At 39.2% G+C, this 27,992-nt stretch overlaps 1 protein-coding gene across 6 annotated transcripts in view; it reads left to right on the top strand.

The window, feature by feature from the left end:
- YEATS4 (YEATS domain containing 4) overlaps window positions 1-26,364 on the top strand; it is a 34,554-nt gene extending 8,190 nt beyond the window's left edge. The window contains exons 3-8 of one of the 6 annotated variants that reach the window (XM_054718862.1): window positions 161-227; window positions 331-425; window positions 6,233-6,325; window positions 6,412-6,499; window positions 16,871-17,060; window positions 26,156-26,364. In XM_054718862.1, coding sequence (XP_054574837.1) covers window positions 161-227; window positions 331-425; window positions 6,233-6,325; window positions 6,412-6,499; window positions 16,871-17,040 — 513 coding nt within the window. In that variant the 3' untranslated portion in view covers window positions 17,041-17,060; window positions 26,156-26,364. Of the gene's footprint in view, window positions 1-160; window positions 228-330; window positions 426-6,232; window positions 6,326-6,411; window positions 6,500-16,870; window positions 17,281-17,757; window positions 18,802-21,010; window positions 21,103-26,155 lie in introns of those variants that run through there. The other 5 variants (XM_054718863.1, XM_054718861.1, XM_054718860.1 and 2 more) reach the window with 5 other exon arrangements.
- The last annotated feature ends 1,628 nt before the right edge of the window (window positions 26,365-27,992 follow it).

Below are 27,992 nucleotides of genomic sequence, written 5' to 3'. Positions count from 1 at the left end.
AGGTATAATTCATGTTTTTTGTGGGTTTTTTAAAGAAAATTAGATTCTATAATATTTGAGGGGAAATGTATTTTATAAAATTAGGTACATATGCTTAGTTTATTTCCCTCCTAGTTTTTATATGTAGATGGTAGAACTAATTAATTCCTCTGTATTTTAGGATATGTCAGCATATGTGAAGAAAATTCAATTTAAGTTACATGAAAGCTATGGCAATCCTTTAAGAGGTAGAGTATAGTTTTTTCATTTATAATATACAAATTTAAAAAGAGCTAGGAAACTACATCAGTAATTTACAATTATAATTGTTTTATTTTTTCTCTTCTTCAGTTGTTACTAAGCCTCCATATGAAATTACTGAAACAGGATGGGGTGAATTCGAAATAATCATCAAAATATTTTTTATTGATCCTAATGAAAGACCTGTGAGTAATGGTAATCTTTGTAAATTTAAAACAGATTTTTTTTTAGTAATTGTGAAAATGTAACAATACTTAATGAAGAACATACTATGTGTTGACATTTTTATTCAGACTTATTTTATGTACGCTTATCGTATGGTGTATTTTTTTTAAATATGTTTTTATTGGTTTTAGAGAGAGAGAAAGAGAAATATTAATCGACTGTCTCCTGCCTACTGGGGATCAAGCCCAAAACCTGGGCATGTGCCACAACAGGCAATCAAACCAGCAACCTTTTGGTGCATGGGACAACACTCAAGCAGGGCTGGCATGGTGTATCTTGCCATGAGTTAAAGTTTTTTATTTTAAGTGATGTGCCTTCCAAGGCTTTTTCAATATAGGAAGAAGGAATACAATGTGAACATTTATTGGAAAGAAACCATGAAAATTATATGATTACTCTATAAAAATTTTATTTTTTAATTTACATATTTAGAGAGAGGAATGGGGAAAGAGAAAGAGAAAAAAACAAACATCAATTTGTTGTTCCCCTTATTGATGCATTTATTGGTTACTTCTTATATATGCTCTGGCCAGGGATCAAACCTGTCACCTTGGTGTATTGGGACAATGCTCCAAACAACTGAGCTACTCGTCCAGGGCTACCACAGCAAAAATTTTAAATTCATTAATATCATTTGGTTATTAGTAATAAACAAGTTGAGTTCATATGCTATGAAATGGGAGTATTCAGTTTTTTATAGTTAAAAGCCTTAGAAATAGTCTTGTTGCTTTTTCAAAGCAAAAAGTACCAGCAGCTTTACTTATGAATCCTTATTGATAACCAACTTTTTCATTTTATAGTCTCTTCTTATAAGATTGTTGCTTGATAATGCAAAAAGTCCCTCAAACCTTTCACTTTGATACCTCAGCAACTTTGTGAAGTTGGTGATATCTTTATTTTAGATATGAGAATGCTAAGGCTCAGAGATCAAGTCACAGACTCAAAAATACAGTTAGTTGTGGCAAAGCTAGTTTTGAACCCAAGTATTGGGTTTAGACCACACACTCTTTCCGTTACTCTTTCTTTTGACAAACCACTAAGCCTCCTTTTATTGATTGATTGATTGATTGATTGATTGCTTTTTTGGAGAGAGAGGGAGGAGAGAGAGAGACAGAAATATCGATTCGTTGTTCCACTTACTTATGCATTCATTGGTTGATTCTTGTATGTGTCTTGACTGGGGATCGAACCCACAACCTTGGCATAAGCCTGTTTTATTTTTAAATCTAGAAGGCCACAACTCAGTTATGGTTCTCTCATTTCACATTTGTGTGGCTGGTGGTTAATTTGTTTCAGGGCTTTAACAGTTCTCACCACTAATTTTCATCTTAATAAATTTAAGCTCATTCCTTTGGCACCAAATCTTTAGACTTTCATTATCAGATTAAATTTTTAAAACTGTATGTGGTTTTGCCCTAACCGGTTTGGCTCAGTGGATTGAGCGTCGGCCTGCGGACTGAAGGGTCCCAAGTTCAATTCTGGTCAAGGGCATGTACCTTGGTTGCAGGCACATCCCCAGTAGGGGGTGTGGAGGAGGCAGCTGATGGATGTTTCTCTCTCATTGATGTTTCTAACTCTCTATCCCTCTCCCTTCCTCTCTGTAAAAAAAAATCAATAAAATATATTTTAAAAAAAGTAGAATATACACTTAAAGTTTTAAAATAAAATTAAATTAAAATAAATAAAACTATATGTGGTTTTAAAGGAGTTGAGTATCACCTGGGCCAGGGGCTCAGAGGATTGGTTCTTAACTGACTATATCAGAAGTACCTGAGGCGTTTTTTAAAATTTCAAAAAATTTAATCCCCTGGAGAGTCTGATTCAGTAGTTTGGATAGGGGCCAGCACCCCAGGTGATTTTGATGCAAGGTAAGATTTAGAACCCATTGGCAGAAGCCATACTCTTCCTAGGTAGGAATTATTCATGCTGTCTCTGAAATAAGAATCTCCTTTGGATTTGCTAACTTCAGTATGGAGAATATTGACTTCTGTCATAAGTGAAACATTCTGTTCAGGTTTGGTGTGGTTCTAGTTTTTTGGTTTTGCTTTTTGTTTTAAAGATATTTTTATTGATTTCAGAGAGGAATGAAGAGGGAGAGAGAGATAGAAACATCAATGATGAGAGAGAATCATTCATTGGCTTCCTCCTGTACACCTCCACTGGGAATCGAGCCCGAAACCCAGGCATGTACCCTGACTGGAAATCGAACTGTGACCTCCTGGTTTGTAGGTCAAAGCTCAACCACTGAGCCATGCCTGCTGGGCATGGTGTGGGGTGGTTCTAGTTTTAAGAAAGCTCTACTTTATTTTAAGCTTCCTTTAACTTTTTATTGATAATTATTCATACATTAGTTTTCTTTTTTCCTGTATAAACATCTGGCTCATTTAAATATTCTTCATGTGATAAGGTTTCCAGGTCTACCATTTTTGTTTTCTTTCTAGAGTACTCTCACAACTATTCTATATGGCAAGAAATTATTAAATATTCATTATTGGCAAAATATTATTCAAATATCTTGATACAAAGATGAAGCACTGCTTTTGTCCTTAATCAAAATAGTCTTTTAAGTCCTGGCCAGTTTGGTTCAGTGGATAGAGTGTTGGCCTGTGGACTGAAGGGTCCCGGGTTCGATTCCAGTCAAGGGCACATACCTCAGTTGCAGGTTCAGTCCTTGGCCCTGGTTGGGGCACATGTGGGAGACAACCAATTGATGTGTCTCTCTCACATTGATGTTTCTCTCTTTGTCTCTCCCTCTCCCTTCCACATTCTCTAAAAATCAATGGAAAAATATCCTCAGATGAGAATTAACAAACAAATAAATAGTCCATTAAAGAGACTAGAGCACAAAATTTAGCAGATATTGAGAGAGATAAGAAGTCAGTAGTGTTACTAGAGCAGAAGCTCTTTTTAACTTTGTAAGATTGCTTTGAATTCATTTTTATTTTGAGAATGTGTGGCCTTACCTATCTCTTTATCTGTTGTTCCCTCCTATCCCAATTGGAAAATACATCTCTGAAAGAAATCTTTATATCATATAATTTTATTATGAGCTGGCTCTTAAAGTCCACTCTTGGAAAAGTAAAGTAATATGTTCGTTTGTACTTCTGCAGTGATTAATTTTTTAAATAGGTTTCCATATAGATCTACATAGGCCTGAATTTTAAAAATATATATTTTTTACTTTTTAAAGAGAGAGGAAGGGAAAGAAAGAAAAACATTGATTGGCTGCCTCCTGCACGCCCCTTACTAGGAATGGAGCCCCAAACCTGGGCATGTGCCCTGACCAAGAATTAAACCAGCAACCTTTCGGTGCCCAACCAGCTGAGCCACCCAGCCAGGGGGTGGCTAAATTTTAGTCCCCAAAAACCATTGTAGTATTATTTTAGTATAATGAAACCATTATACTTTTTCAATAGTTGGTTCTTACAGAAAATGTCATATGAGGGTTTATTTAAAATATAAAAGACACTGGTAACTTGTGATTTACTTCTGTTATCCATTAACCTATTATAGGACAAGCCATTGCTAAAGGAATGGTTGTTTCTAAAAGCAAATGCTAAAATTGTTGCCCTGGCCGGTGTGGCTCAGTGGTAGAGCATCGACCCGTGCACCCAAAGGTCGAGGGGTCAATTCCTGGTCAAGGACATGTATCTGGGTTACAGGTTTGATCCCCGACCCTGATTAGGGCAGGTGTAGGAAGCAAACAGTTGATGTGTCTCTTTCACATCAATGTCTGTCTGTCTGTCTGTCTGTCTGTCTGTCTCTCTCTCTCTCTCTCTCTCTCTCTCTCTCTCTCTCTCTCTCTTCCTCTCCTCTCTCTCTCTCCCCGCCCAGATGAGGCCCAGCTGTGATGCAATGCAAGCTGCTGTGGGACCTTGGGTCTTCTTTTGGATTTTCTGGGTCTCTCTGACTCAGCTGCAGTTGGTTAGTTAAGTTTAGATTTCAAAGGACCAGGCCATTCCTATGCAAAAGCCTCTGTGCACAGCTTGGGTGGGGCGGGATCTCAGGGCAAAGCAAACAGCCATGGCTTCCCATAAGCCCTACCCTAAGAGTCCCCTGAGTCTCAGTGTCCCACAGTAATCGCTGCAAGCACCTCTGAGAGAAAGCCACCCTCGAGTTCTGCCCACTGCCAGACAGTCCAGTTTCTCCCCGTATGAGTCTGGGTCCCCAGAGTCTCGCCCACAACTGGAGTTCAGAGCAGTCGGGAGCTTGTGTCTCCCTGTGGATTTAAAAAGCCAGCCACGTCCTCAGTTGCCAGCCCTCTCCATGCGCACGCCTCCGTACCTCTGCACTTTACTTCCACAGCTCCTCTGAGTCTCAGTGTGCTTTTCTCTTTCCTTCTAGTTGTAGAATTTCCACTTAGGCAGCCTTCTGGTGGTTCTGGGTGATTTTTTTTTTGTCTTTTAGTTGTAGTTTTGAAGTGGTTGTGCGAGGCAGCAAGTTCAGGTGTTTCCCTATGCCGCCATCTTGCTTTCTTCCCAACTCATAACATATTGTTTTCTCCCATATCTGGCTTCTTGCCCAGGAAAACCATAGTTACTGTTTTCTATTTCTCTAGAAATTATTCCCATGCATCTCATATAGTTTGAATTTTTCTATTTTAGATAGTGCCTGTCAACTAATGAGAACAGATGATCCTTTTTCTTCATTTTTTCAGGTTTCTTTTTTCACTTTCCTGGAGGAATTTCTTCAGAAAGGATGCCTGAAAAATAAACTTTCAGAGCCATATCTTTATTTTTACTTCATACTGTTTGGATGAAAAATCTAGGTTCCACAGGAAGATATGCTCTCTTGTCTATGAGTGAAGGGAGACAGGAGAAGGATTAACAGGCTCAGCCACCCCCAACATTCTTGATTTCTCCACCTGCCAACTTTGAGCTCTGAACCTCTCTGGGGCTCCTCTGGAAGTCTGGCTCCCACCTGTGATACAGTTCTCTTCCTGACATTTTCAGGTTGTGGACTTCCCTGTTGTGGAATATCCATCCCTGTAGTCACATACTCTTGTCTATTCCAGAAAGTTGTCAAATTATCTGCTTGGAATATGGCTTGTGATTGATGCATGATTACTTATAATGATTTTTACTAAGTTTTGGAAAATTCTCTGAGGCCTCTGAATTGGTTTCTCCAACTTCAACATGAACTCTGATATTTTGCCAGCTGGGTTTTATTTTGCTAAAGTAATCACACATTGTTCTACAAAACTTTCCCTTTGATGTCTCACTACACTGTTTTTTTTTTTAAAGTATTTTGAAAACATGTTATACCAAAGTGAATTACCACTGACTTTGTTACTTATGTAATAATCTTATAGATCATCAAAGAAATTATCTTACCTTCACTAAGCATTTTAGTATGTCATTCCTTTTGAAAGTATCAAATCTTTTTTCCCATAGCAAATTTGTAAACTTTAATCTTCACAGAACAACTGTCATAATCTAATTTCACTTGTGTTAGTAAAAGAATTTATATGTTAGTGATTTTCCAGTTTAATTTCCAGAGCTGTATCTTATGCTGTTTTTATATACTCTCTAGAAATGCTTTGTAACGATCTTTAATTACCATCTTCAGAATGTTCATGTTTAGATGTGGATGATGGTAATACCTAATAGGAAAATAAAAGTACAGATAGTTTTGAGTGATTTGCCACAGTAAGTTGAGACAAAATCCTGAAGTTGATGTATTTACTAATTCAATTACAGAAATGACAGTATTTCACAATGATGAAGGTAACCATTGCACAGATGTGATGTCTGTTTTTATTTCACAGGTAACCCTGTATCATTTGTTAAAGCTGTTCCAATCAGATACCAATGCAATGCTAGGGAAAAAGACAGTGGTTTCAGAGTTCTATGATGAAATGGTAAGATTTTATAATGAGAGTTTTAAAAGCATTTTAAATTGTAGAACTTTGAAGTTATTGGGTCTTTTCTCACTTTATCTCATTAGATATTTCAAGACCCAACAGCAATGATGCAACAATTATTAACAACATCTCGTCAGCTAACATTAGGAGCCTACAAGCATGAAACAGAATGTAAGTGCCATGAGTTTATAATTAATCCTGAAAAATAGTGTTATGTAATGGTGAAAGGATCGTATGATTAGTAACTTTTAAATTCTTTCCTTAATGCTATATATATATATAAAATGTTCAGAAGTTAAAAATTAAGTATTACTATAGAACATGTAAGAAGCATATTTTAAATTGTTCCCAAAGTAGGTCTACTTTCAAAAAGATAAAAGACAGCTTCTCACAGTCTCTGAAATACTGTTTGTCTTTTATTCCCTGATTACATTTAAACATAGCTTTTTATTAATCTTGCTTAACTTGCTACTCAGTCATTTTCTATTCATTAGTCTTTGCTAACAAAATCTGTGTGAAAAACCTTGCAAAACATAATATTACTTTTGTGATCTGTGAACTAGTTTATTATTATTATTTTTTCAACCTATGCCATTTTACATAGTTTCAGATTCATACTAAGGTGGAGAGTACCAGGATGCCACACTAATAATCAATCACGGTGTATATTCCCTCTAAGCTGGCTTGGCCTCCGAATACTATACACATCACTCCATGCAGCTAATTTGCCTACAATATGTATTGATTACCCATTATATGCCAGGCATTGTTCTAGGGTCTGAGGATAGAGCGTTGTCCAAACCAGACAAAAAGCCCTGCCCTCATGGAGCTTACATTCCAGTAGGAAGAGAGATTTTAATGTGTATGATAGTGAATGGGTAGCATGGAGACAAAGCGCAGGGGAGGGAGCACCTTTGGTGAGAGGAGATGATGATTGGAGTTTTAAATATCAGGTCACAGAATGCTTCCTGAGGTTGTGGCATTTGAGCGAATACCTAAAGGAGTAAGGAAGAGAGCCTCAGAGCTGTCAGAGATAAGAATGTTATCTGTAGAGGGAGCAGCCAGGGCAAAAGCCCTGAGGTAAGAGGATGCAGGGCATGTCTGAGGAACAGCAAGGAGGCCAGTGTGACTAGAGGGAACAAGGAAGGGGACAAGGAGTGGCATATGGGGGTCAGAGAAGTTAATAGGGAACCAGATCATATAGAGACTTGTAACTGTGAGGACTTTATTAAAGTGAAGGATGTGTGAAGTCATTTGTGGGCTTTGAGCAGAAGAGTGAACATATAAGACTAACATTTTAAAAAGATCAATTAGCCCAGGTGGTGTGGCTCAGTGGTTGAGCATCAACCTAGGAATCAGGAAGTCACAGTTCGATTCCCAGTCAGAGCACAGGCCTGGGTACATGCTCCATCCAGGATGGGGACAGTGCAGGAGGCAGCCAATCAGTGATTCTTTCTCATCATTGATGTTTCTATCTCTCCCTCTCCCTTCCTCTCTGAAATCATTAAAAATATATTTAAAAAGATAAGCCACCCTGGTTGCTGTGTTGAGAATAGACTGTAAAGCAAACAAAGAAGCAGCAAAGAGGCTGTTCCAATAATCTAGATATGATAGAATGGTGGGTGGTACCTGAGTCATAGCAATATAGGGTGATGAGAAGGGGTCAGATTCTGGATATATTTTGAAGATAAATACAATAGGATTTGCTGATGGTTTGAATAAAAAGATGTGAGAGAAGCCATGGCCCATGTGGCTCAGTTAGTCTTCCTGTACACCAAACAGTGGTGGGTTCGGTCCCTGGTCAGGGCATGTACGGGAGGCAACCAATCCATGTTGCTCTCTCTCCCTTCCTCTTTCTAAAAGTAATAATAAAAAAAAATGTGAGAGAATATCAACAAAGAATGATTCTAAGGTTTTATGCCCGAGGAACCAAAAAATTGTCATAGCTTTTTACAGAGATGGGGAAATTTGAGAGGGGCAGGTTTTGGGGAAAGATTAGTTAGGAGTACAGTTTTGGACATATGGATGTAGGATGCCTGTAAGACATCTAAGTGGTTATGTTGAGAAGGCAATCGCACCCAAAAGTCTTGTATTCAAGGAGAGGTCGAGGCTGAAGATAAATATTTGAAGTTAATAAATAGATGGATTTACAAATTGTGAGACCCAATGGTAGCATCAAAGGAGTGAAGATGGAAAAGAGGTCCAAGGACTGAGCCTCTTTCCAGCACTGCAACGTTTAGAAATGTAAGGAGATGATCAGCAAAGGAAATAAACAACAGTGAGTGTGGAGGAAGAAAAACTAGGTGCCTGTAATGTTCTGAAGCCACGCACAGAGAGTGTGTCAAGAAACAATCATAAGCTGTGGTTAGTACTGCTGATAGCCAGGCAGCGGTCCTTGAAGGCCTTAACGGGCAGTTGAAGGAGAACAGTCAGGACAGTGGATGAAAAGAGAATGAAGTTAAACTGGCGACAGGCACTGTGGACACCTCTGCCTTGGAACTTGCAGTGGGAGCAGAAGCAGGATATAGGGTCGAGAAGGTAGTGTTTTCAGGGGGAAATAAACCAGTGTATTTATAGGCTGAAAGGAGTGCTGCAATCCAGTAAAAGAATGGCGGGGGGATGAGAATACAGGGGAGAAGGGAGTTGCTATTGAACTATTACTGCTTTTAATAGTGTTTAGTTTGTATTTTTATGAAACTCATGACTAGAAGTTAAAAGATCTGAATATTGATTATAGTTTTCCCAGTTGGTAGTCATTTAAAATTTAAAATCATACTCTTTTAAACGTTTTATGCTTCACTTTCTGCATCTTCAAATGTATTTACCTGGCCTACTTCATTATGAACATAAAACAGATATGTATATGACCACTTTGACAAGGTAAAAAAAATACCTAATGTGCTATTTTAATTTGTTATTGGTTATTTGTGCTCCATAGATCTTTTCTCCCGTAGCATAAAATGTACCAAATTGATAGAGGAAACTTCTCTTTTAAAATTCAAGTGACACATTTTTGTGTTTTCAACAAAACAAATTAAATAATTTATTTAAGTAGGTACAAGTAATTAATGTGTTTTATAAAAAAGCTTTTCTATAAATATATTTTATGTGTTAAAGCTTATGCATGGAGCTATATAACCTTAGGAAGTTATACCAGTAAATTGCACGTTTTGAATTATATTCACTTTATCTTCTTAATATCAAACAGTAAGGGGAAAAAAAGATAATTTTAAAAGTGGTACTGGCACAGTTGATAAGCTTTTGAGAAGAAAACTTAATTTAGATCATTGCTTCATAGTATTTATCAAAACAGATTCCAGTTTAATTAAAAATAGTTCAATGTTTTTTTAAAGTCAGTCAACCTGTTATTTAAAAAATTAGAGAAATGGCTATCCTGTCTGGGGAAGAGTTTTTAAAATTGAGATGTTAGAAGAAATTACATTAAAGGAAAGAAAAACCTGATTTTGTAAAAAATATTTAACTTCTACATTTCAAAAGGGTAAAGAAGAAAAATAATTTTGCAGAAATATGGCAAAAGATTAGTATCATAAAAACCCTAAAATGGACAAATGAAATACAGGGTGTCCCAAAAAAATGTACTTGTGCACCAGTGGCGTCCCTTGGCCTGGCCTGCAGGATCGGGCTAAAACCCGCTTTCCGACATGCCCCGGGGGTTCCAGATTGCAAGAGGGTGCAGGCCAGGCCAAGTGCACAAATGGGGCTGGGGAGGGACGTGGGAGGTTGGCCAGACGGGGAGCGACCGTGGAAGGGCTCCAGAGCGTGTCTGACGCATCTCACTCAGTCCCGATCCACTGGACCCTAGCAGCAAGCTAACCTACTTGTTGGTCTGCCCCCTGGTGGTCAGTGCATATCATAGCAAGGGGTTGAGTGGCCTTAGCATATCATTAGCATATTATGCTTTGATTGAACGGCCAACTGAACTACCGGACACTTAGCATATTAGACTTTTTTAAAATATATGTTATTGATATTTTTACAGAGAGGAAGGGATAGAGAGTTAGAAACATTGATGAGAGAGAAACATCGATTCAGCTGCCTCCTGCACACTCCCTACTGGGGATGTGCCCACAACCAAGGTACATGCCCTTGACCAAAATCGAACCTGGGACCCTTCAGTCCACAGGCCGATGCTCTAGCCACTGAGCCAAACCAGTCAGGACTCATCAGTGATGTTTCTATCTCTCTCTCCCTCTCCCTTCATCTCTGAAATCAATAAAAATATATTAAAAATAAAATGAAAACCAAACAATAATGGGTGATCATATGTGTATCAAATCAGCAAAAGGAATCTTTAATAGTGAGGATATGTTGAACTTTACATTCTCATAAATTGTTTGTGTGGGTACAAATTGTTTTAGCCTCTTAGGAAAGCAATTTAGGAATGTTAATCAAAGACCTAGAAAGATATGTATACTCTTACCAATTTGAGGGCATTATACTCAATATTTGGTAATAATAAGATAGCAGATTTATTGAGTGCTTACTATTTGTTTTTGTTTTTATGGTTTGTTTGTTTTCTTTAAAATATATTTTGTTGATTTTTTTACAGAGAGGAAGGGAGAGGGAGAGAGAGCTAGAAACATCGATGAGAAAGAAACATCGATCAGCTGCCTCCTGTATACCCCCCACTGGGGATGTGCCCGCAACCCAGGTACATGCCCTTGACCGGAATCAAACCCGGGACCCTTCAGTCCGCAGGCCAGTGCTCTATCCACTGAGCCACACCGGTTAGGGCTGTTTTTATGTGTGTTTTTTAAAATATATATTTTTTATTTATTTTAGAGAGGAAGGGCAGGGAAAGAGAGCTAGAAACATCAATGATGAGAAAGAATCATTGATTGGCTGTCTCCTGCACACCCCCCTACTGGGATCAGACCAGCAACCTGGGCATGTGCCCTTGACCAGAATTGAACCTGGGACCCTTCAATCCGCATGCTGACACTCTATCTGCTGAGCCAAACTGGATAGGGCTGAGTGTTTACTATTTGTACTCTTCTAAATCTGTAAATGTATAAAATTTAATTCTACAATTATTTTATTAAGTACTCCATTTTATAAAAACGAACAGGTATAGGGAAGTTAAGTTACTTGCCCACAAATACAGCTAATTATTGGTAGAGCCAGGACTATATCCCAAGCACTCCCCAGAACTTAGGCTCTAAAAACTTAGTAATATTTTTAGAGTAATATTCAGGATAGAGGTTGCTCATTATGAAACATATTAAAAGTTTATAAAGATATTTGTGCTAATAAACCCATGGAAATTTACTTAAACACTAATGATCTAGCTTTTAAAAGTAATAGTTGCTTTTACAAGGAATAATTTAAATGAACACGTAATGAGAGCTTACTATGTACTAGACAAGCACTTAAAATTTCTTAACTTATTGGATACACCGTAATAACCATAAGAGGAGGGTACTACTTTTAGTCCCATTTTATAAGTAAAGACCCTAGAGCTACAGATCAGAGCCAGGATTTTAAACCCAGAGTCTGTACTCTTAACCAATAAGCTATCGATCTCTGTGTAAAAGCCTTACAATCTGTGCTTCAAACCAGTAAGTAAGATTGGCTCTGCACAAATAATTATTCTTCTTTGGATTAATTTACTCCAGTTTGAGGCTTCATTTTGAAATTTAAAACAGAATTTTTAAAAATATAGCATTTAGTATGTAGGAAGCAGAAAAGTGGAACAAAATAAAAGAAGTTTTAAAATGTTTTCCCCTAGGATCTCATTGCTAATTAACCTAGGCCTTCTTCCAGATATATCCTGCCCTTTGCAGTCTTAGGATTTGTCAAGAATAAAATATAACTAAATCAGACCAATGGAATCTGTATCTATTGCAAATGCTGTCTTTCTGACAAATGAGTCAGGTCTTCCTGACTAGATTTAAGACTTACAAAATACAGGACTCCTTGTTGTTCCCCAAATGTACATGTGCTGTTTCGAGGGCCTGCTAGGTCTACTTCCTCTAGTACTTCCTTTCTCATTCTCCAGAACTTCGTTCAGTTTTTACTACTGCCAAGATGCCTTCCTTCATAATCACATACCCTTCCCCCTTAGTATAAATCCAGTCTGCTTTCATGGCTCCTTATGATTATCTTATGACATTGTACTGCATTTTTCTTTCTTGTCCATCTTCTACCTCTGTACCCCAGCATCTAACAGTGTTTTTTAATTGATATGGAGAAGGAAGCAAGGGGATAAAATACTTTGCATTGTAAACAAAGACCTGTAAACAAAGTGTGAAGACTTTGTTCCAAACCATGAAAAACTATTGTGTTCATATCACAAATGACTAGTTTCTTTAATATATAAAGAGCTCCTACACCTCATAAGAAAGGCCAGTAACCAATAACCAAAAAGCTTCTGCACAGCAAAGGAAACCATCAACAAGATGAAAAGGCAACCTAGTGAATGGGAGAAAATATTTGCAAATCATGTATCTGATAGGAGGTTAATAATCAAAATATATAAATAACTCATACAACTCAAGAGTTAAAAAAGCGAACAATTTAATTAAAAAATGCACAGAAGATCTGAATAGATATTTTTCCAAAGAAGATACAGATGGCCAACAGGTACATGTAAAGGTGTTCAACGTGACTAATCATCGTGGAAATGCAAATCAAAACCACAATGAGATGATCACCTCCCAACTGTCAGAATGGCTATTATAAAAAATGCATCAACAGCAACAAAGGGAAAGCAAACACAGGAAAAATAAGGCATCAAACAGGTGTTGTCAAGGATGTGGAGAAAAGGGAACTCTCGTGCACTGCTGGAGGGATTGTGCAGACAACAGTGGAAAAACAGTACAGAGGGTTTTCAAAACCCTCTTAAAAATAGAACTATCATATGATCCAATAATTCTACTTCTGGGTATTTATCCAAAGAAAATGAAAACACTAATTAATACACACACACACACACACACACACACACACACACTGCCATGTTTATTGAAGCATTATTTATGGTACCCAAGATACGGAAACTACCTTAAGTGTCCATTGATGGATAAAGAAGATATGGTATCTATATATACACAGTGGAATACTATTTAGCCATAAAAAATAATGAAATTTTGCCATTTGTGACAACATGGATGGGACTTGAGGGAATTATGCTAAGTGAAAAAAGACAGGGATAGACAAATACTGTATAAGATCACTTATATGTGGAATTAAAAAAAAAAAAAAAAAACAAGTTCAAAGATACAGAGAACAGATTGGTGGTTGCCAGGAGGTGAGTGACGGGTGGGAAAAATGGGTGAAGGGGGTCAAAAGGTACAAACCTTTTTTTTAATTTTTTATATTTAAAATTTTTATTTAGTAATTTTTAGAGAGAGAGAGGAAGGGTGAGAGAGAAACATCAACTTGTTCTACTTATTTATACATTCATTAGTTGATTATTATATGTGCCCTTACTGGGGAATTGAACCTGCAACCTTGGCATATCAGGATGACGCTCCAACCAACTGAGCCACACCGACCAGGACTAATTTTATTTTTTAATTACAGTTTACATTCAGTACTATTTTGTATTAGTTTCAAGTGCACAGCACAGTGGTTAGACAGTCATATACTTTATAAAGTGTTCCCCTTGATGTTTCTAGTACCCACCTGGCACCAAATATAATTATTACAATACTAGCGTTCCCATTGCAGGAAAAATCCTGCAATAGGATTTTCCTGCTGCACTCTACCCCGCCTCCGCTCCTCCCTTGTCGCCCGCCCCGCCTTCTCCGCCAGCCCGCCTGCTTTTCCCTTCTCCCCTGGCCCTGCCTTCGCTCCTCCCTTCTCCTCCCCGCGGCTTGCTTGCTTCTCCGAAGCTTTACTCCCTTCTGCAGCTCTTGGCTTCTTTCGACGCTGTCTTGATATGCAAATTAGCCACCATCTTTGTTGGGGTAATTTGCATACTCATCCTGATTGGCTGGTGGCGTGGCTTGGGCGTAGCGAAGGTGCGGTCAATTTGCATATTTGTCTATTATTAGATAGGATTATTGACTATACTAGTATTTATTATGTCCTGCTTTACATCTCCGTGAAATAAAACTTATTTTAAAAATATGTTTTTATTGATTTCAGAGAGGAAGGAGAGAGAGAAATATCAATGATGAGAGAGAATCATTGATTGGCTGCCTCCTGCACACAACCCAGGCATGTGCCTTTGACTGGAATTGAACCCCCTGGGACCCTTCAGTACGCAGGCCAATGCTCTCTATCCAGTGAGCCAAACCAGTAGGGCAGTGGTCGGTAAACTGAAGTTCGAGAGCTACATGCGGCTCTTTGGCCCCTTGAGTGTGGCTCTTCCACAAAATACCACGTGCGGACGTGCACGTACAGTGCTATTGAAAGTTTGTGGCCCATGCACAGAAGTTATTTTTCAGCCTGGGCGAGTCTATTTTGAAGAAGTGGTTCTAACGCCAAGCCACACTCAAGGGGCCAAAGAGTCAGTTGCATGTGGCTCATGAGCCACGGTTTGCCGACCACTGAGCTAGGGCCAAAACTTTTTTTAAAAAATAGAGGTGAAAACAATTTAGAAATAAAAGCAATAAAGAAAGTACAGAGAAAAATATGGATTGTTTGGCAATATAAATATTTATCTGTGTTACAAAATGTATCACAAAAAGAAAGTCACTAGCAATGAGCAAAATAAAATATTGCATGTTTTGAATGTGCTAAATGTCTCACATATACATAGTCTTCTTCCCTTGGTATCCTTTGGGGATTGGTTCCAGGACGCCAGAGGATACGATAATCTGCTGATGCACAAGTCCCTTATATAAAACTAGAGGCTCGGGTCACGAATTCATGCATGGGTGGGGTCTGGCTGGCCCGCCCCAAATGGTGGTGGTGCTGATCAGGGGTGGGGCCAGCCAAGGAGATGGGCCGCAGGCGGTTGGTCGGCCAGCCCCGCCCCCTGGTTCAACTCCCAGTCGAACTCCTGGTCAAGGAGACAATTTGCATATTAGCCTTTTCTTATATAGGATAGGATGGTGTATTTGCATATAATTTATGCATATTCTCCTATATACTTTAAATCATCTCTAGATTACTTATACTACCTAATACAATGTAAATAGTTGTTGAACTGTATTGTTCAGGGAATAACAAGAAAAAAATAGTCTGCATGTTCAGTGCAAATGTGGTCATCTAGGCCTGACTGCATAGTAAACATTAGTAACAACATAACATTTCCCCCCAGTATTTTAGGTCTACAGATGCAGAACCCGTGGATAAAAAGGGCCAGCTCTATTGATTAATCCTCACAACTCCTCTGAGAAATACAGTTTTAACTGTATCATACAGAAAGATGACACTGAGGGAGACCTAGAGATGTCAGCATTCAGCTAATAGGGTATATTTGAACTCAAGTCTTTCAGATTTCAAAGGTTTTTGTGTATGTGTGTTTGTTTGTTTTTTATTGATTTCAGAGAGGAAGGGAGAGAGAGAAAGTGATAGAAACATCAGTGATGAGAGAATCATTGATAGGCTGCCTCCTGCACATCCCACACTGGGGATCGAGCCCACAACCTGGCTGTGTGCCCTGACCGGGAACCATGACCTTCTGGTTCATAGGTCGATGCTCAGCCACTGAGCCTCGCCAGCAGTGCTCAAAGGGTTTTTTGTTTTTCTTTTTCCTTCACCAAACCTTGCTTCTTCCAATTAGAGATCATTTTACACTTAAAGCATAACTATGCTTTAATGGTTATCAGCAGCAATTACCTGAAATGTCCACAAGATGGAGATATTGGGTGAAAGTAGGCATTTCTCTTTGTAAAATAGAATGCTACACTAAGTGGAATATTTAAATAGATGAATTCTATTTTGCTTAGTGATATTTTCTTTAGTAACTTGTTATATAGACAGCTTGAATGTTTTAAATATCATTTAATGTTTTTCAGTCATAATAGTAGTTAATATGGCTTACTATGTACCGGATAGTATTCTAGATACTTTATATACATGAATTCACTTAAAATCTCCTCAAAAAAGAATATTGAGGGGTTTTTTATTGTAATATCCATTTTAGAAATGATGAAATGAGCATAGAGATGATAAATTACTCAGTACAGCTAATTAATGGTAGAGCTGGAATTCAAACCCAGACAGTTACTGCTCTCTTTTTGGTTTATGTCAGTTTTACCTGTACATAAATGTAAGAAACTATATATTTAGTGTTCTTATTAGCTGGATGTCTTTTGGATTGTATACCCCCTTATTTCCAGATTAACATGTATATGGAGAAAAACAAGGATATTATGTTACAAAATTCTAACTATAAATTGAAATATTAGTAGCCATAATTTTACTATTAAAGAAAACATCTGAGATCCTCTCTTGGGAGTTCAGATTTTCTTACCCACCCCTGTCTGTTTAATGTTATATCTCTTAAGTTGCCCATATTTCATCATGGGAACATTGACCTCAGGAAATGCCTCATATATTACTCTATGACATATTTTAGATGTGCAAGAAAGATGAAATAGTTCATTAAAAGTGTGTTTTTCTTAGTTGCAGAACTTGAAGTGAAAACCAGAGAAAAATTAGAAGCTGCGAAGAAAAAAACAAGCTTTGAAATTGCAGAGCTTAAGGAGAGATTAAAAGCAAGTCGTGAAACTATAAATTGTTTAAAAAATGAAATCAGGAAACTCGAAGAAGATGATCAAACAAAAGAGATGTAAACAGTTCTGAAGAGAACTGGGTAGGAAACTAAATTGAAAATAAGGTGGATTTGAAAGAGGAAATGGATTGCTTGTTGACCATCGGTTTCTCAGCAATGGGGTCAAAGTATTTGTACTTTTCAAGCAATATTTAATGTGAAACATATGTATATAATAGATATGAATTCTGTATGGGCATTTTAACCCATTTTAGGGTAAATTCTATGATGTTAAGCACAATTAAAAACTTTTTTTATTACATTGTATAGCTTATCCTTTAGACAGGCATAAAACTTTGTTATAAAATATAATTTATACACCGTTCATACTTCCCTGGTAGTTGGAATTAGTGGTAAAATTAATGTGTATATTTAATTTCTTTTTTTATTTTATTATATTTTATTGATTTTTTATAGAGAGGAAGAGAGAGGGATAGAGAGTTAGAAACATCGATCAGCTGCCTCTTGCACAACCCCTACTGGGGATGTGCCCGCAACCAAGGTACATGCCCTTGACCGGAATCGAACCTGGGACCTTTAACCAGTTTCGACTATATTTAATTTCTTAAGTTCTTACCTGCCTTTATCCTGATTCCTTTTTTTTTTTTTCAGTATTACAAGTTTACTTTATTTAAGTCATAAAAAGGATTCTTGAGGTAGGAATCACCAACTTACTGTTGGAGTAGAATTTCTATTGGGTACAAAACTATTACTAACATTTCCAACACGGTGTTTCTAGGACGGCCTCGTCTGAGGAGTGCTGTCTGAAGGCTGTGCTGGTGCTTCTGCAGGAGAAGTTCGGCGCTGCCCTCTGCTCCCCCCTCGTTAGTCTCGTGTAGTTCGTTTGCCAATGACTTTCTACATTCTGTTTCTTCAAGGTAGAGTTGCCTATATTTTTCCCATTTACAGTCTTAAGAAGTTTTCATGTTCAGATTTCAGATCTTCAATTCTAAGTTCAAACTGCCTTCTTATTGAAGCATTATTATTCTCTCTTAATTGCAATAGATTTTCTTGAGCAGTTTACAGACATGCTTGTGTCTGTAAAAATAGATTAACTTGTTCTAATTTTCTGCTACATCCTGTCTTGTTCTTTCTTCAATCTTTTGTTTATACTGTTCTCCTTTACAGTATTCTACCATATTCATTTCCATGTTTTCTGAGGTTTACTGCTTCTTGTTTCCACTTCTCTTTTATATTCCTGAGTTTTTCACATTTCTTTTGAATTGCTTTCACTGATAATAACTTCTGTTGAAGTGTATTTTTTTTCATCCAGACATATATATACATTTTGAAGATGCAGGTTGCACTTTTGCTGTAAGATCATCATTCTGATAATCTCCTTTTCTAATTCGCCATTTTTCTTCATTTCTTGATGCAAGCTATATTGTAGAGATAGGTTTAACTCAATATATTTCTTTAAATGTTCCTTTTCATGCTGAGAACGGTCCCGCTCCCTCTGAGCTCCAGCGCTGGGCGGCGTCATGGGGTGAACCAGGGACACACGGGGAGGAACTGGACTGTCTGACATCGGGGCAGGAATTCAGGGGTGGCTTTCCCCCAGACGGAGGTGCTCCTAGGGGTCATTGTTCCCATTCAGCCTGACTCTTTTGTATTTGATGTGCCAGTATCCAGTAAGTACTCAATAAATGTAGTTTACTGATACGTTTCCTGCCTCATAATGTTTCTTTCTTTCTCTGATGCACTGGAGCTCTCTCATTACAATTAATGTCTTCATAGTACTGTGATCACACATCTCTTATTGGCATCCATTGTAGTAACAGAAGCTCTTTGAAGGCAAAGATCACAGCTTAAGTATTGTTCTGCCTAACTACCCTGTAGTGTCACTTGTTTTCACGTGGAAAAATTTAATCTCTCATCCCGTTCCAAAGACACACAGGAAGCACCAGTGCATCAGCTTCACATTCACCCCTAATTCCTCTGCCTTTTCCTCAGCCTCTCCTGTTCACATCCACATGGTGAGCCCTCTACTGTGGAGTCACCTACTGTGACTTGAGCATTTAGTAGTACTTAATGGTTAAGGCCATGTTGGCTGAACTATCTTCGCAACCGAGGGACAATAGATAGGAAAGTATTTTGGAAAATGTAAGGAACACCCTTGCCAGGTAGCTCAGTTGCTTAGACCATCACCCTGATACACCAAGGTAGCGGGTTTGATCTCCAGTCAGGGCACATACAAGAAGCAACCAATGAATGCATAAATAAGTGGAACAACAAAATCGATGTTTCTGCCTGGCCAGCATGGCTCCATAGTTGAGCATCGACTTAGGAACCAGGAGGTCATGGTTCGATTCCTGGTCAGGGCACATGCCCGGGTTGTGGGCTTGATGCCCAGTTAGGGGGCCTGCAGGAGTCAGCCAGTCAATGATTCTCTCTCATTATTGATGTTTCTATCTATCCCTCCCTCTCCCTTCCTCTCTGAAATCAATAAAAATATATTTAAAATAAGTTCGTGAGGATGTGGAGAAATTGGAACCCTCATGTTGCTGGTGGGAATGTAAAATGGGTACAGCCACTTGGAAAAATAGTTTGGCAATTACTTAAAAAGCTAATCATAGTTATCCTAATGACCCAGCAATTCTACTTCTAGTGTATATCCAAGAGAAATGAAAACATGTTTACACAAGAACTTGTACATGATTGTAGCAGACTTATGCATAATTGCCAAAAAGAATACAACCCAAATATCCATCAGCGGTGGATGAAATAAAATGGGGCATAGCCATACAGTGGAATGTTATTCAACCAGAAGGAAATAAGTACTAATTTTGCTACAACAGAATGAACCTTGAAAACAAATGTAAATGAATGAAGCCAGGCACAAATCCGCATATTACATGATTTCATTTATATGAAATGTCCAGAATAAGCAAATTCTTAAAAATAGAAACTTGATTACTTGTTGCCAGAGATGGGGCAAAGGGGATTTCCATTTGGGGTGATGAAATGTTCTGGAGTTAGGAGTGATGATTGCACAATCTTGTGAATATACTAAAAACACTGAATTATACATTTAAACGTGGTTTTAATACTATGTAAATTTTATCAAAAATTTTTAAACGTGACAAGTTTTGTTTAGAATTTTAAAGCAAACATTAAAAATACAAGGTTTTGATTTCTATTTCTCCATTCTTGTACAAGTGCAAGAGAATATGTGTTTACCAAGGATTAATTACTTTTGAGATAAAGACTAAAAACAAGTAAAGAAAAGTCAGCTAATTAAAAAAAAAAAAAAAAAAAAAAAGTCAGCTAATTAGGCAGCTCACTTCTTTAAAGAAGATCAAAGTGTAAGTCTCATTTTTCCAAACAGTGTGGTAGGTAGGTAGGTAGGTAGGGCTGCTATCCATATTTTGCATGTAAGAGATAGGAGATTAAGGGGTTAGTCATCCAGCTACATGACTCAGACCAGTAATTTACATCCTTTCTGCCTCAATAACACTTAATTCTTCTCATGTTCAAAGTGTTAGCTCATGCCTAAATACTTCATAAATTTCTTTTCCTGGAGTAATTTAAGACTGGGTCAAATTTGAACATCAGGTGGCATAATTACAAAACATTGAGATAAGAATCTGGCTAGCCATTAGTAACATGTAAGAAGTTCTAGTGTTAAGTTCTGGTGGATGGAATATTAAAGAAGAGGTATTTGAAATCTCTTGTACAAGACATTCCTTAGCATTCCCACTAATGTCTCCAGCTGGTTTTTTAAAAAATAGTAATAGACTTTAAACTCTTGATATTGAAACCAAGGAAAATGAGGAGTAAAGACAGGAGTAAATATTGTTTTTAGAATTGCAAAGAATTTTTAAAGTTCCGTGAGAAACCCAGAAATCATGAAGTTCTGGATTCCAAATTGAATGAGTTTAGGAATCTCCTGAGATTTGCTTTAAAGTACAGTCACAGGGATACCTTCTGAGAAATGCACCGTTAAGGGGTTTTGTCATACAAACGTCATGTGTGCACTTACACCAATCTAGATGGTATCGTCTACACATCCCTGGGCCATGTGGTACAGCCTTCTGCTCCTACGCTACACAAGCCTGCACAGCATGTTACTGTGCTGAATACTGTGGGCAAGTGGAACACAATGGTAAGTATTTGTATATCTGCACTCAGAAAAGGTACACAAATGTCGGAGGCTGCTGCCCACAACACAGCACAGTTTTACAGCAAACATTTTTTTTTTTTTTAAGTGGAAAGAGTACACTCTAAAATGACCATAAGAACCGGCTGCTCTGGCTCAGTGGTTGAGTGTTGACCCATGAACCGGAAGGGCACATGCCCAGGTTTCGGTCTCGATCCCCAGTAGGGGGCATGCAGGAGGCGGTGGAGCAATGGTTCTCTCTCATCATTGATGTTTCTATCTCTCCCTCTCCCTCTCCCTGAAATCAATTAAATAAACAAAATGACAAGAAGTGTAATGTAGTAAATATATAAACTAGTAACAGTCATTTATTATCAATATCGTGTGCTGTGCATAACTGTATGTGCTACACTTTTATACAACTGGCAGTGCAGTAGGTTTGTTCATATCCGCATCACCACAGACATTTTACAGCAGCTGTGTTGTCATTAGGAGACGGGAATTTTCAGCTCCCTTATATTCGTATGGGACCACTGGTTTATGTGGCCCATCAGTGGATTGAAACATTATTCAAAGCATGACTATAGATATGTAATTACTCCTGTTAAGAGCAAAATTCAGCCCTGGCTGGTGTGGCTCAGGTGGCTGAGCATCGTTCCATGCACCGAGAGGTCACCAGTTCCATTCCCCATCAGGGCACATGCCCGGGGTTGTGGGCTTGATCCCCAGTAGGGGGCATGCAGGAGGCAACTGGTAGATGTTTCTCATGGTGGTTTCTCTCTATACCTTTCCCTCCTTCTCTCTCTAAAATCAATAAAAACATATTTCTTTTTAAAAAAGAACAAGCCCGCCGAAACCGGTTTGGCTCAGTGGATAGAGCGTCGGCCTGTGGACTGAAGGGTCCCAGGTTCGATTCCGGTCGAGGGCATGTACCTTGGTTGCGGGCACGTCCCCAGTGGGGGTTGTGCAGGGGGCGACTGATCGATGTTTCTCTATCATCGATGTTTCTGGCTCTCTATCCCTCTCTCTTCCTCTCTGTGAAAAATCAATAAAATATATTTAAAAAAAAAAAAAAAGAACAAGCCCCAGCTGGTTTTCATCAGTGGTTTGATTGTCGGCCCACGGACTGAATGGTCTCCGGTTCGATTCGGTCAGGGCACATTCCTTGGTTGCAGGCGGGCATTTGCTAGAGGCAACGAATTGATGTGTCTCTCTCACAGTGATGTTTCTCTCTCTCCCTGTCTTTTCCCCTCCCTTTCACACGCTCTAAAAAATCAATGGGAAAAAAAATCCTTGGGTGAGCATTAGCAACAACAAAAGGACAAAATTCAGCCAAGTAAATTTGAAGCTCTAATTGGCTTTATGAAGCAATTCATGAACCATGCTGTATTTCATTTAGCATCTAGAAGGACACTCAGAAGGGATGAACAAAATGGAAGGTTTTTGTAGGGAGAAGGGTGAGGCAGGGGAGCTGTTAACAAAAGAAAAGGAAGAATCATTTTTTTAGACCAGGACATCTTTTAAGGGAGGGCAAGGGTTTTTAGTGCCTCTTCTGGTGGGGGTTGGGAGGGTGGGGGAGATGGGGGATGAAGAGGGCCCACGTGACAGATGACCTCATTGGTGTTGACCAGAAAATTCCACATTGGTTGAAGATTACATTTCTGGCCCTAACTGGTTTGGCTCAGTGTCAGCCTGCGGACTGAAAGGTCCCAGGTTTGATTCCAGTCAAGGGCATGTACCTTGGTTTCAGGCACCTCCCTAGTAGGAGGTGTGTAGGAGGCAGCTCATCGATGTTTCTAACTCTCTATCCCTCTCCCTTCTTCTCTGTAAAAATCAACAATATATATATATATATATATATATATATATATATATATTTTAAAAGATTACATTTCTGGCCCTACCTGGTTTTCTCAGTGGATAGAGCATCGGCCTGCAGACTGAAGGATTCTAGGCTCAATTCCAGTCAAGTGCACATGCCGGGGTTATGGGCTATCCCCGTTAAGTAGGGGCATGCAGGAGGCAACTGATCAATGATTCTCATCGTTGATGTTTCTATGTCTCTCCCTCTCCCTTCCTCTCTGAAATCAATAAAAATATATTTTTAAAAATCAATAAAAACATTTTTAAAAGAAGTGATTAGACACATTATCTGAAAAGAGCCAGATAGCAAATACTTTGGGCACTGCAAGCTGTACATATACAATCTCTTTCACTGCTACTCAGCTCTACTAATGTATCATGAAAGCAACCAAACCTAAACAAAGGAGCATTGTGCCATATAGTTATCTAATGACACTGAAATTTGCATGTTATAATTTTTACATCACAAAATATTTTCCTTCATTTTATTTTTTTTCAATGAAAATGTAAAAAGATTAAACCCTAATCGCAGGCAATACAAATACAGAAACATGTGGAGGGCCAGATACAGGCCCAGGAAGGATCCTTATGTCATCAACCTCAAGAGGGAGCTCTAGGATTTCAGAGTAATTTGCTCTTTGAATTCAGAGTAAAAACCTAAGATTTGGCCTTTTTAAATATCCTGAGCTGACTAGGTTAGTCATAGTGCAAGCTACTCTATCTTTGAGAGAGAGAGAGAGAGAGAGAGAGAGAGAGAGAGAGAGAGAGAAGAGGAGAGGAGAGGAGAGATTTGTAGAAGAATCTTGAAGCACCTGGTTTATTTCTTTTACTTAATCTCACCAAGACTGTTTCATGATAGGCCACAAAAGCATTAAGCCATGGAGGATTTATTTCATAACCTCCTAAACTCATTGCAATTTGGTTTCTTTCTTCACTCTGATACCCACATCATCAGAGACCTTGGGGCCATGTCCAACTGGGCAGTTTTCAGGGTTTATCTTATTTAACAAAATTGACCACTTTTTTTTCATTGAAAATATGTCTCTTCTCTTCATGATTTTTTACCCCTCACCAGTCCTTTTGGCCAGTTTTTCTCAGTCTCTTTTCATGTTTTATTTCCCTGTTTATCCTGTAAATATTTCTTATTCTCTAGAATTCTAGATTGACTCAGTACTATTTTTTTCTTACTTTCCCATGGTTTCAAAATTCTGTTTTTATTGTCCCAAGCCTAGATTTCCAGTTCAAATTCCCATACTGAACTTTAGACTCTATACTCATTTACCTCCTAGGCAACGTATTTTGGGTGTTCTATGGGCATCTCAGTTGAACTAGTCCAAAACTTAAGTTATCATCTTCCATCCTGATCTCCCCATCATGAATTCCCCACCTCGGTGGCGGCATCAGTACCCATCCAGTTTCCCATGTTGTCAATAGTAGACGGGATCTCCCCGACCCAGACCCCTCTGGGGAGAACTGCAGTCCCCACTCACAGGTGAGTCCTGTGGCCCTTCCCCCAGGCTAGAAGTAATGGATTTGGGTGGATACTGAACCCGACCTGGATCCATCAGGTTAACTCCTGGGATTATCTGCAGCTTGATCTAGGGCTGGTGCAGCTATGTGCATGGAGAAGAATAGAAGGTGCAACAGAGAGAGGTTGAAATTGATACACAAAAAGAAGCAGAGAGAGAAGAAATGACCTTCAATAGAGTAATTCTGACCCTGCCTTCCCAACTCCCCTCCTGTGCCTTGTGGTGCAGGGTTGCCTATGTCCCTAGATCACCACCTTCTGGATTTAAGATCATTTGCCTCTAAGTTTTTGTAATGCCTATATTCCCTGTATTGAATTATCTAACATGAGTTTAGTGTGCCTGACTGGGAATCGAACCGGCAACCTTTTGGTGCACAGGACCATGCCTAACCAACTGAGTCACACTGGCCAGGGCTCATATAAGTTGTTTTTAAACAGCTTTATTGAAGCATAATTTACATATTGTTATGGGATTAATTTTGTCACCCCCAAATTTTATATGTTGAAATACCCCTACTACAGAATGGAGCTGTATTTAAAGATAAGGTCTTTAAAGACGTAATTAAATTAAAGTGCGGCCATTAGGTGGGCCCTAACCCAATATGACTGGTGTCCCTATAAGAAGAGGACTTTTGGATGCACACCTGTGCAGAGGGAAGGGGGTGTGACGATGAAGGGAGAAGACCATCTACAAGCCAATGAAAGAGCCAGGAACAGACCCTCCCCTCACAGCCCTCACGAGGAATGAACCTGCTGACATCTTGATCTCAGATTTCCACCCTCCAGAACTTGAGAAAATAAATGTCCGTAGTTTAAGCACTCTACTCTGTGATACTTCATTATGGCAGCCCTAGTGAACTAATGCGCATCCCATAAAATCCACCCATTTCAGTGTATAATGCAGTTATTTTTATTAAACTAACAGAGTTGGGCAATCTAACATGAGACTGTTTTCATCATGGCCCCCCTTTGCAGTCACTTCCCATTCCCACCTGCAGCCCCCAAGCAGCCACTAATTTACTGATTTTCTTCTCTATATACATTTGTCTGTTCTGCACATTTAATGTAAATCCTCTCCAATGGTTAGGAAATTTTACATTTTATATCATGATTACCTGTTAAGACTTCTTATATTGGGTCCAAATGCACTGCCCTGTGACTTCTACACAGTAACATATTCCTATTACAGTTCAGGTATAACATACGTTAGACAAGTTTATGGCATGTACCACAGAATAGCTGAAACTGAAATATTCCATCCAAATGACCATTGTAATCATACATTAAGAAATGATCACTGCTTTTTTGCAATCAATAAGCGAAAAGGTTGTAGAAAGAGACTATGAGGGCCTGGCTGGCGTGGCTCAGTGGTTGAGCATCAACCTATGAACCAGGAGGTCACGCTTCGATTCCTGGTCAGGGCTCATGCCCAGGTGGCAGGCTTGATCCCCAGTGAGGGGTGTGCAGGACGCAGCAGATCAATGATTCTGTCTCATCATGGATGTTTCTATCTCTCTCTCCTCCATTTCTCTCTGAAATGAATAAAAATATATTAAAACAGAGAGAGAGAGAGAGAGAGAGAGAGAGAGAGAGAGAGAGAGAGAGAGAGAGAGAGAGACTGAGGGAGAATGCTTTTTTGAGTTGCAGGAGGATAGAGACAGCCCAGGAAGGATTTCGATGGAACTGCTGATGAGAAACCCTTTCTCCATGGTGAGACCTGAACCGACAAGCTATTCCCCCAGAGCTGCTCAGGCACATCTGATAGCTAATCAAGACATTCCATCTAGACCACGTGCTCCGGGCCACGCCCAGACGCAGAGCATCCACACCGCCAAGGATCCCTGTAGTTGAAACCTATCAAGAGCAGCAATGTGTCAACGCTGCAATGAAGAAGTCTGCTTTTCTCACCCAGCGGAATGGCCCCCCTGCGAACCTTTCCCGCCCTTAGTGACTATAGACTGAAGCCACGTGCAGGTCTGCATGCGTCTGTAACAACTTACTTGGGAATATTTATGAAGGGCCGTGTGAGCAAGCACTTGGGACACTTCATGAGTAAACAGAGGCGTCTGCACTTGTGGAGCTAGCATTCTAGAGGAGAGTCAGAAATAAAGTCTGAGCGTAACGAATAACTCAGCTGAAGAGTTAAGTTGGAAAGTGTTAAATAAAATTAAAGAAGGTAGGAGGGTTTGGAGTGCTGGAGTGAAGCATGGACAAGGTTGCAATTTTGTCTTTTACTTTTAAAAAGGGCACTTCTTTGAGGCATGATTGACATACAAACACTGTACATGTTTACTGTCTACAACTGGATGACCTTGGAGATACATGCACATCAGCACCATCTGTGCCATGGACGTGTTCACCTCCAAAAGTCTCCTTCTGCCCTCTTCATGTTTTTCCCTCTTCTTTTATTTGTGATGAGGTTGTGGTTGCAATTTTATTTATTTTATATATCCATATATATATATATATATATATATATATATATATATATATATATATATATATATATATATGTAATATTTTTTTCTTGATTTCAGAGTGGAAGGGAGAGGAAGAGATAGAAACATCAATGATGAGAGAGAATCATCGATTGGCTGCTTCCTGTACGCCCCCTACTGGGGGTCAAGCCTGCAACCTGGGCATGTGCCCTTGACCAGAATTGAACCTGGGACCTTTCAGTCCACAGGCCAACGCTCTATCCACTGAGCAAAATTGGCTAGGGCTGAGGTTGCGATTTAAATAGGGTAAACCCTAGCCAGTTTGGCTCAGTGGATAGAGTCAGCCTGCAGACCGAAGGGTCCCAGGTTCGATTCTGGTCAAGGGCACGTACCTCAGACCTCGGTTGCAGGCTCTTCCCCAGGCCCTGGTCGGGGACCATGCAGGAGGCAACCAATCAATGTGTTTCTCTCACAAAGATACTGTATTTCTCTCTGTCTTTCCCTCTCTCTTCCACTCTCTATAAAATCAATGGAAAAATATCCTCGGGTAAGGATTAACAAATAAATAAATAAATAAATAAATAAATAAATAATAGGGTAACTTATGCCGGCCTGATTGAGAAGGTGCATTAGAGCAAGACATGAAGGAGGGGATGAGTTAGCAGTTGTTGCTGGAAAGAGTGGCCTGGGCAGAAGGGACGGCCAGGGTAAACTCCCTGAGGCAGAAGCGTTCCTGGTGTGCTGGGGGAACATCCAAGAGAGAGGCTGGAGCTGAGTAAGCGACGGGCGGGCAGCAGAAGATGAGGTCAGGCGGGTAACAGGGAGCCAAACCACGTAGGCTCTTGGTGGCCCTTGCAAGGACTTTAGTTGTTATTCCAAGTGAGATGTGAAACCAGGAGAGCAACCTGGTCTGACTCAAGTTTGGAAAAGGTCCCTCTGGCTGGACTGGAGGGCAGAGGCAGAGAGCAGGGGCCTGGGTCAGGAGCCGAGTTCAGGACCCAGATAAGAGATAATGGTGTTTGTCATCAGGAGCCATGGATGTGCTA

This window comes from Eptesicus fuscus, chromosome 7 (assembly GCF_027574615.1).
Source record: "Eptesicus fuscus isolate TK198812 chromosome 7, DD_ASM_mEF_20220401, whole genome shotgun sequence".
In the NCBI taxonomy this organism is placed as follows: domain Eukaryota; kingdom Metazoa; phylum Chordata; class Mammalia; order Chiroptera; family Vespertilionidae; genus Eptesicus; species Eptesicus fuscus.
Note: the sequence above shows the minus strand (reverse complement) of the source record. Positions and strands in the feature narration are given on the sequence as shown.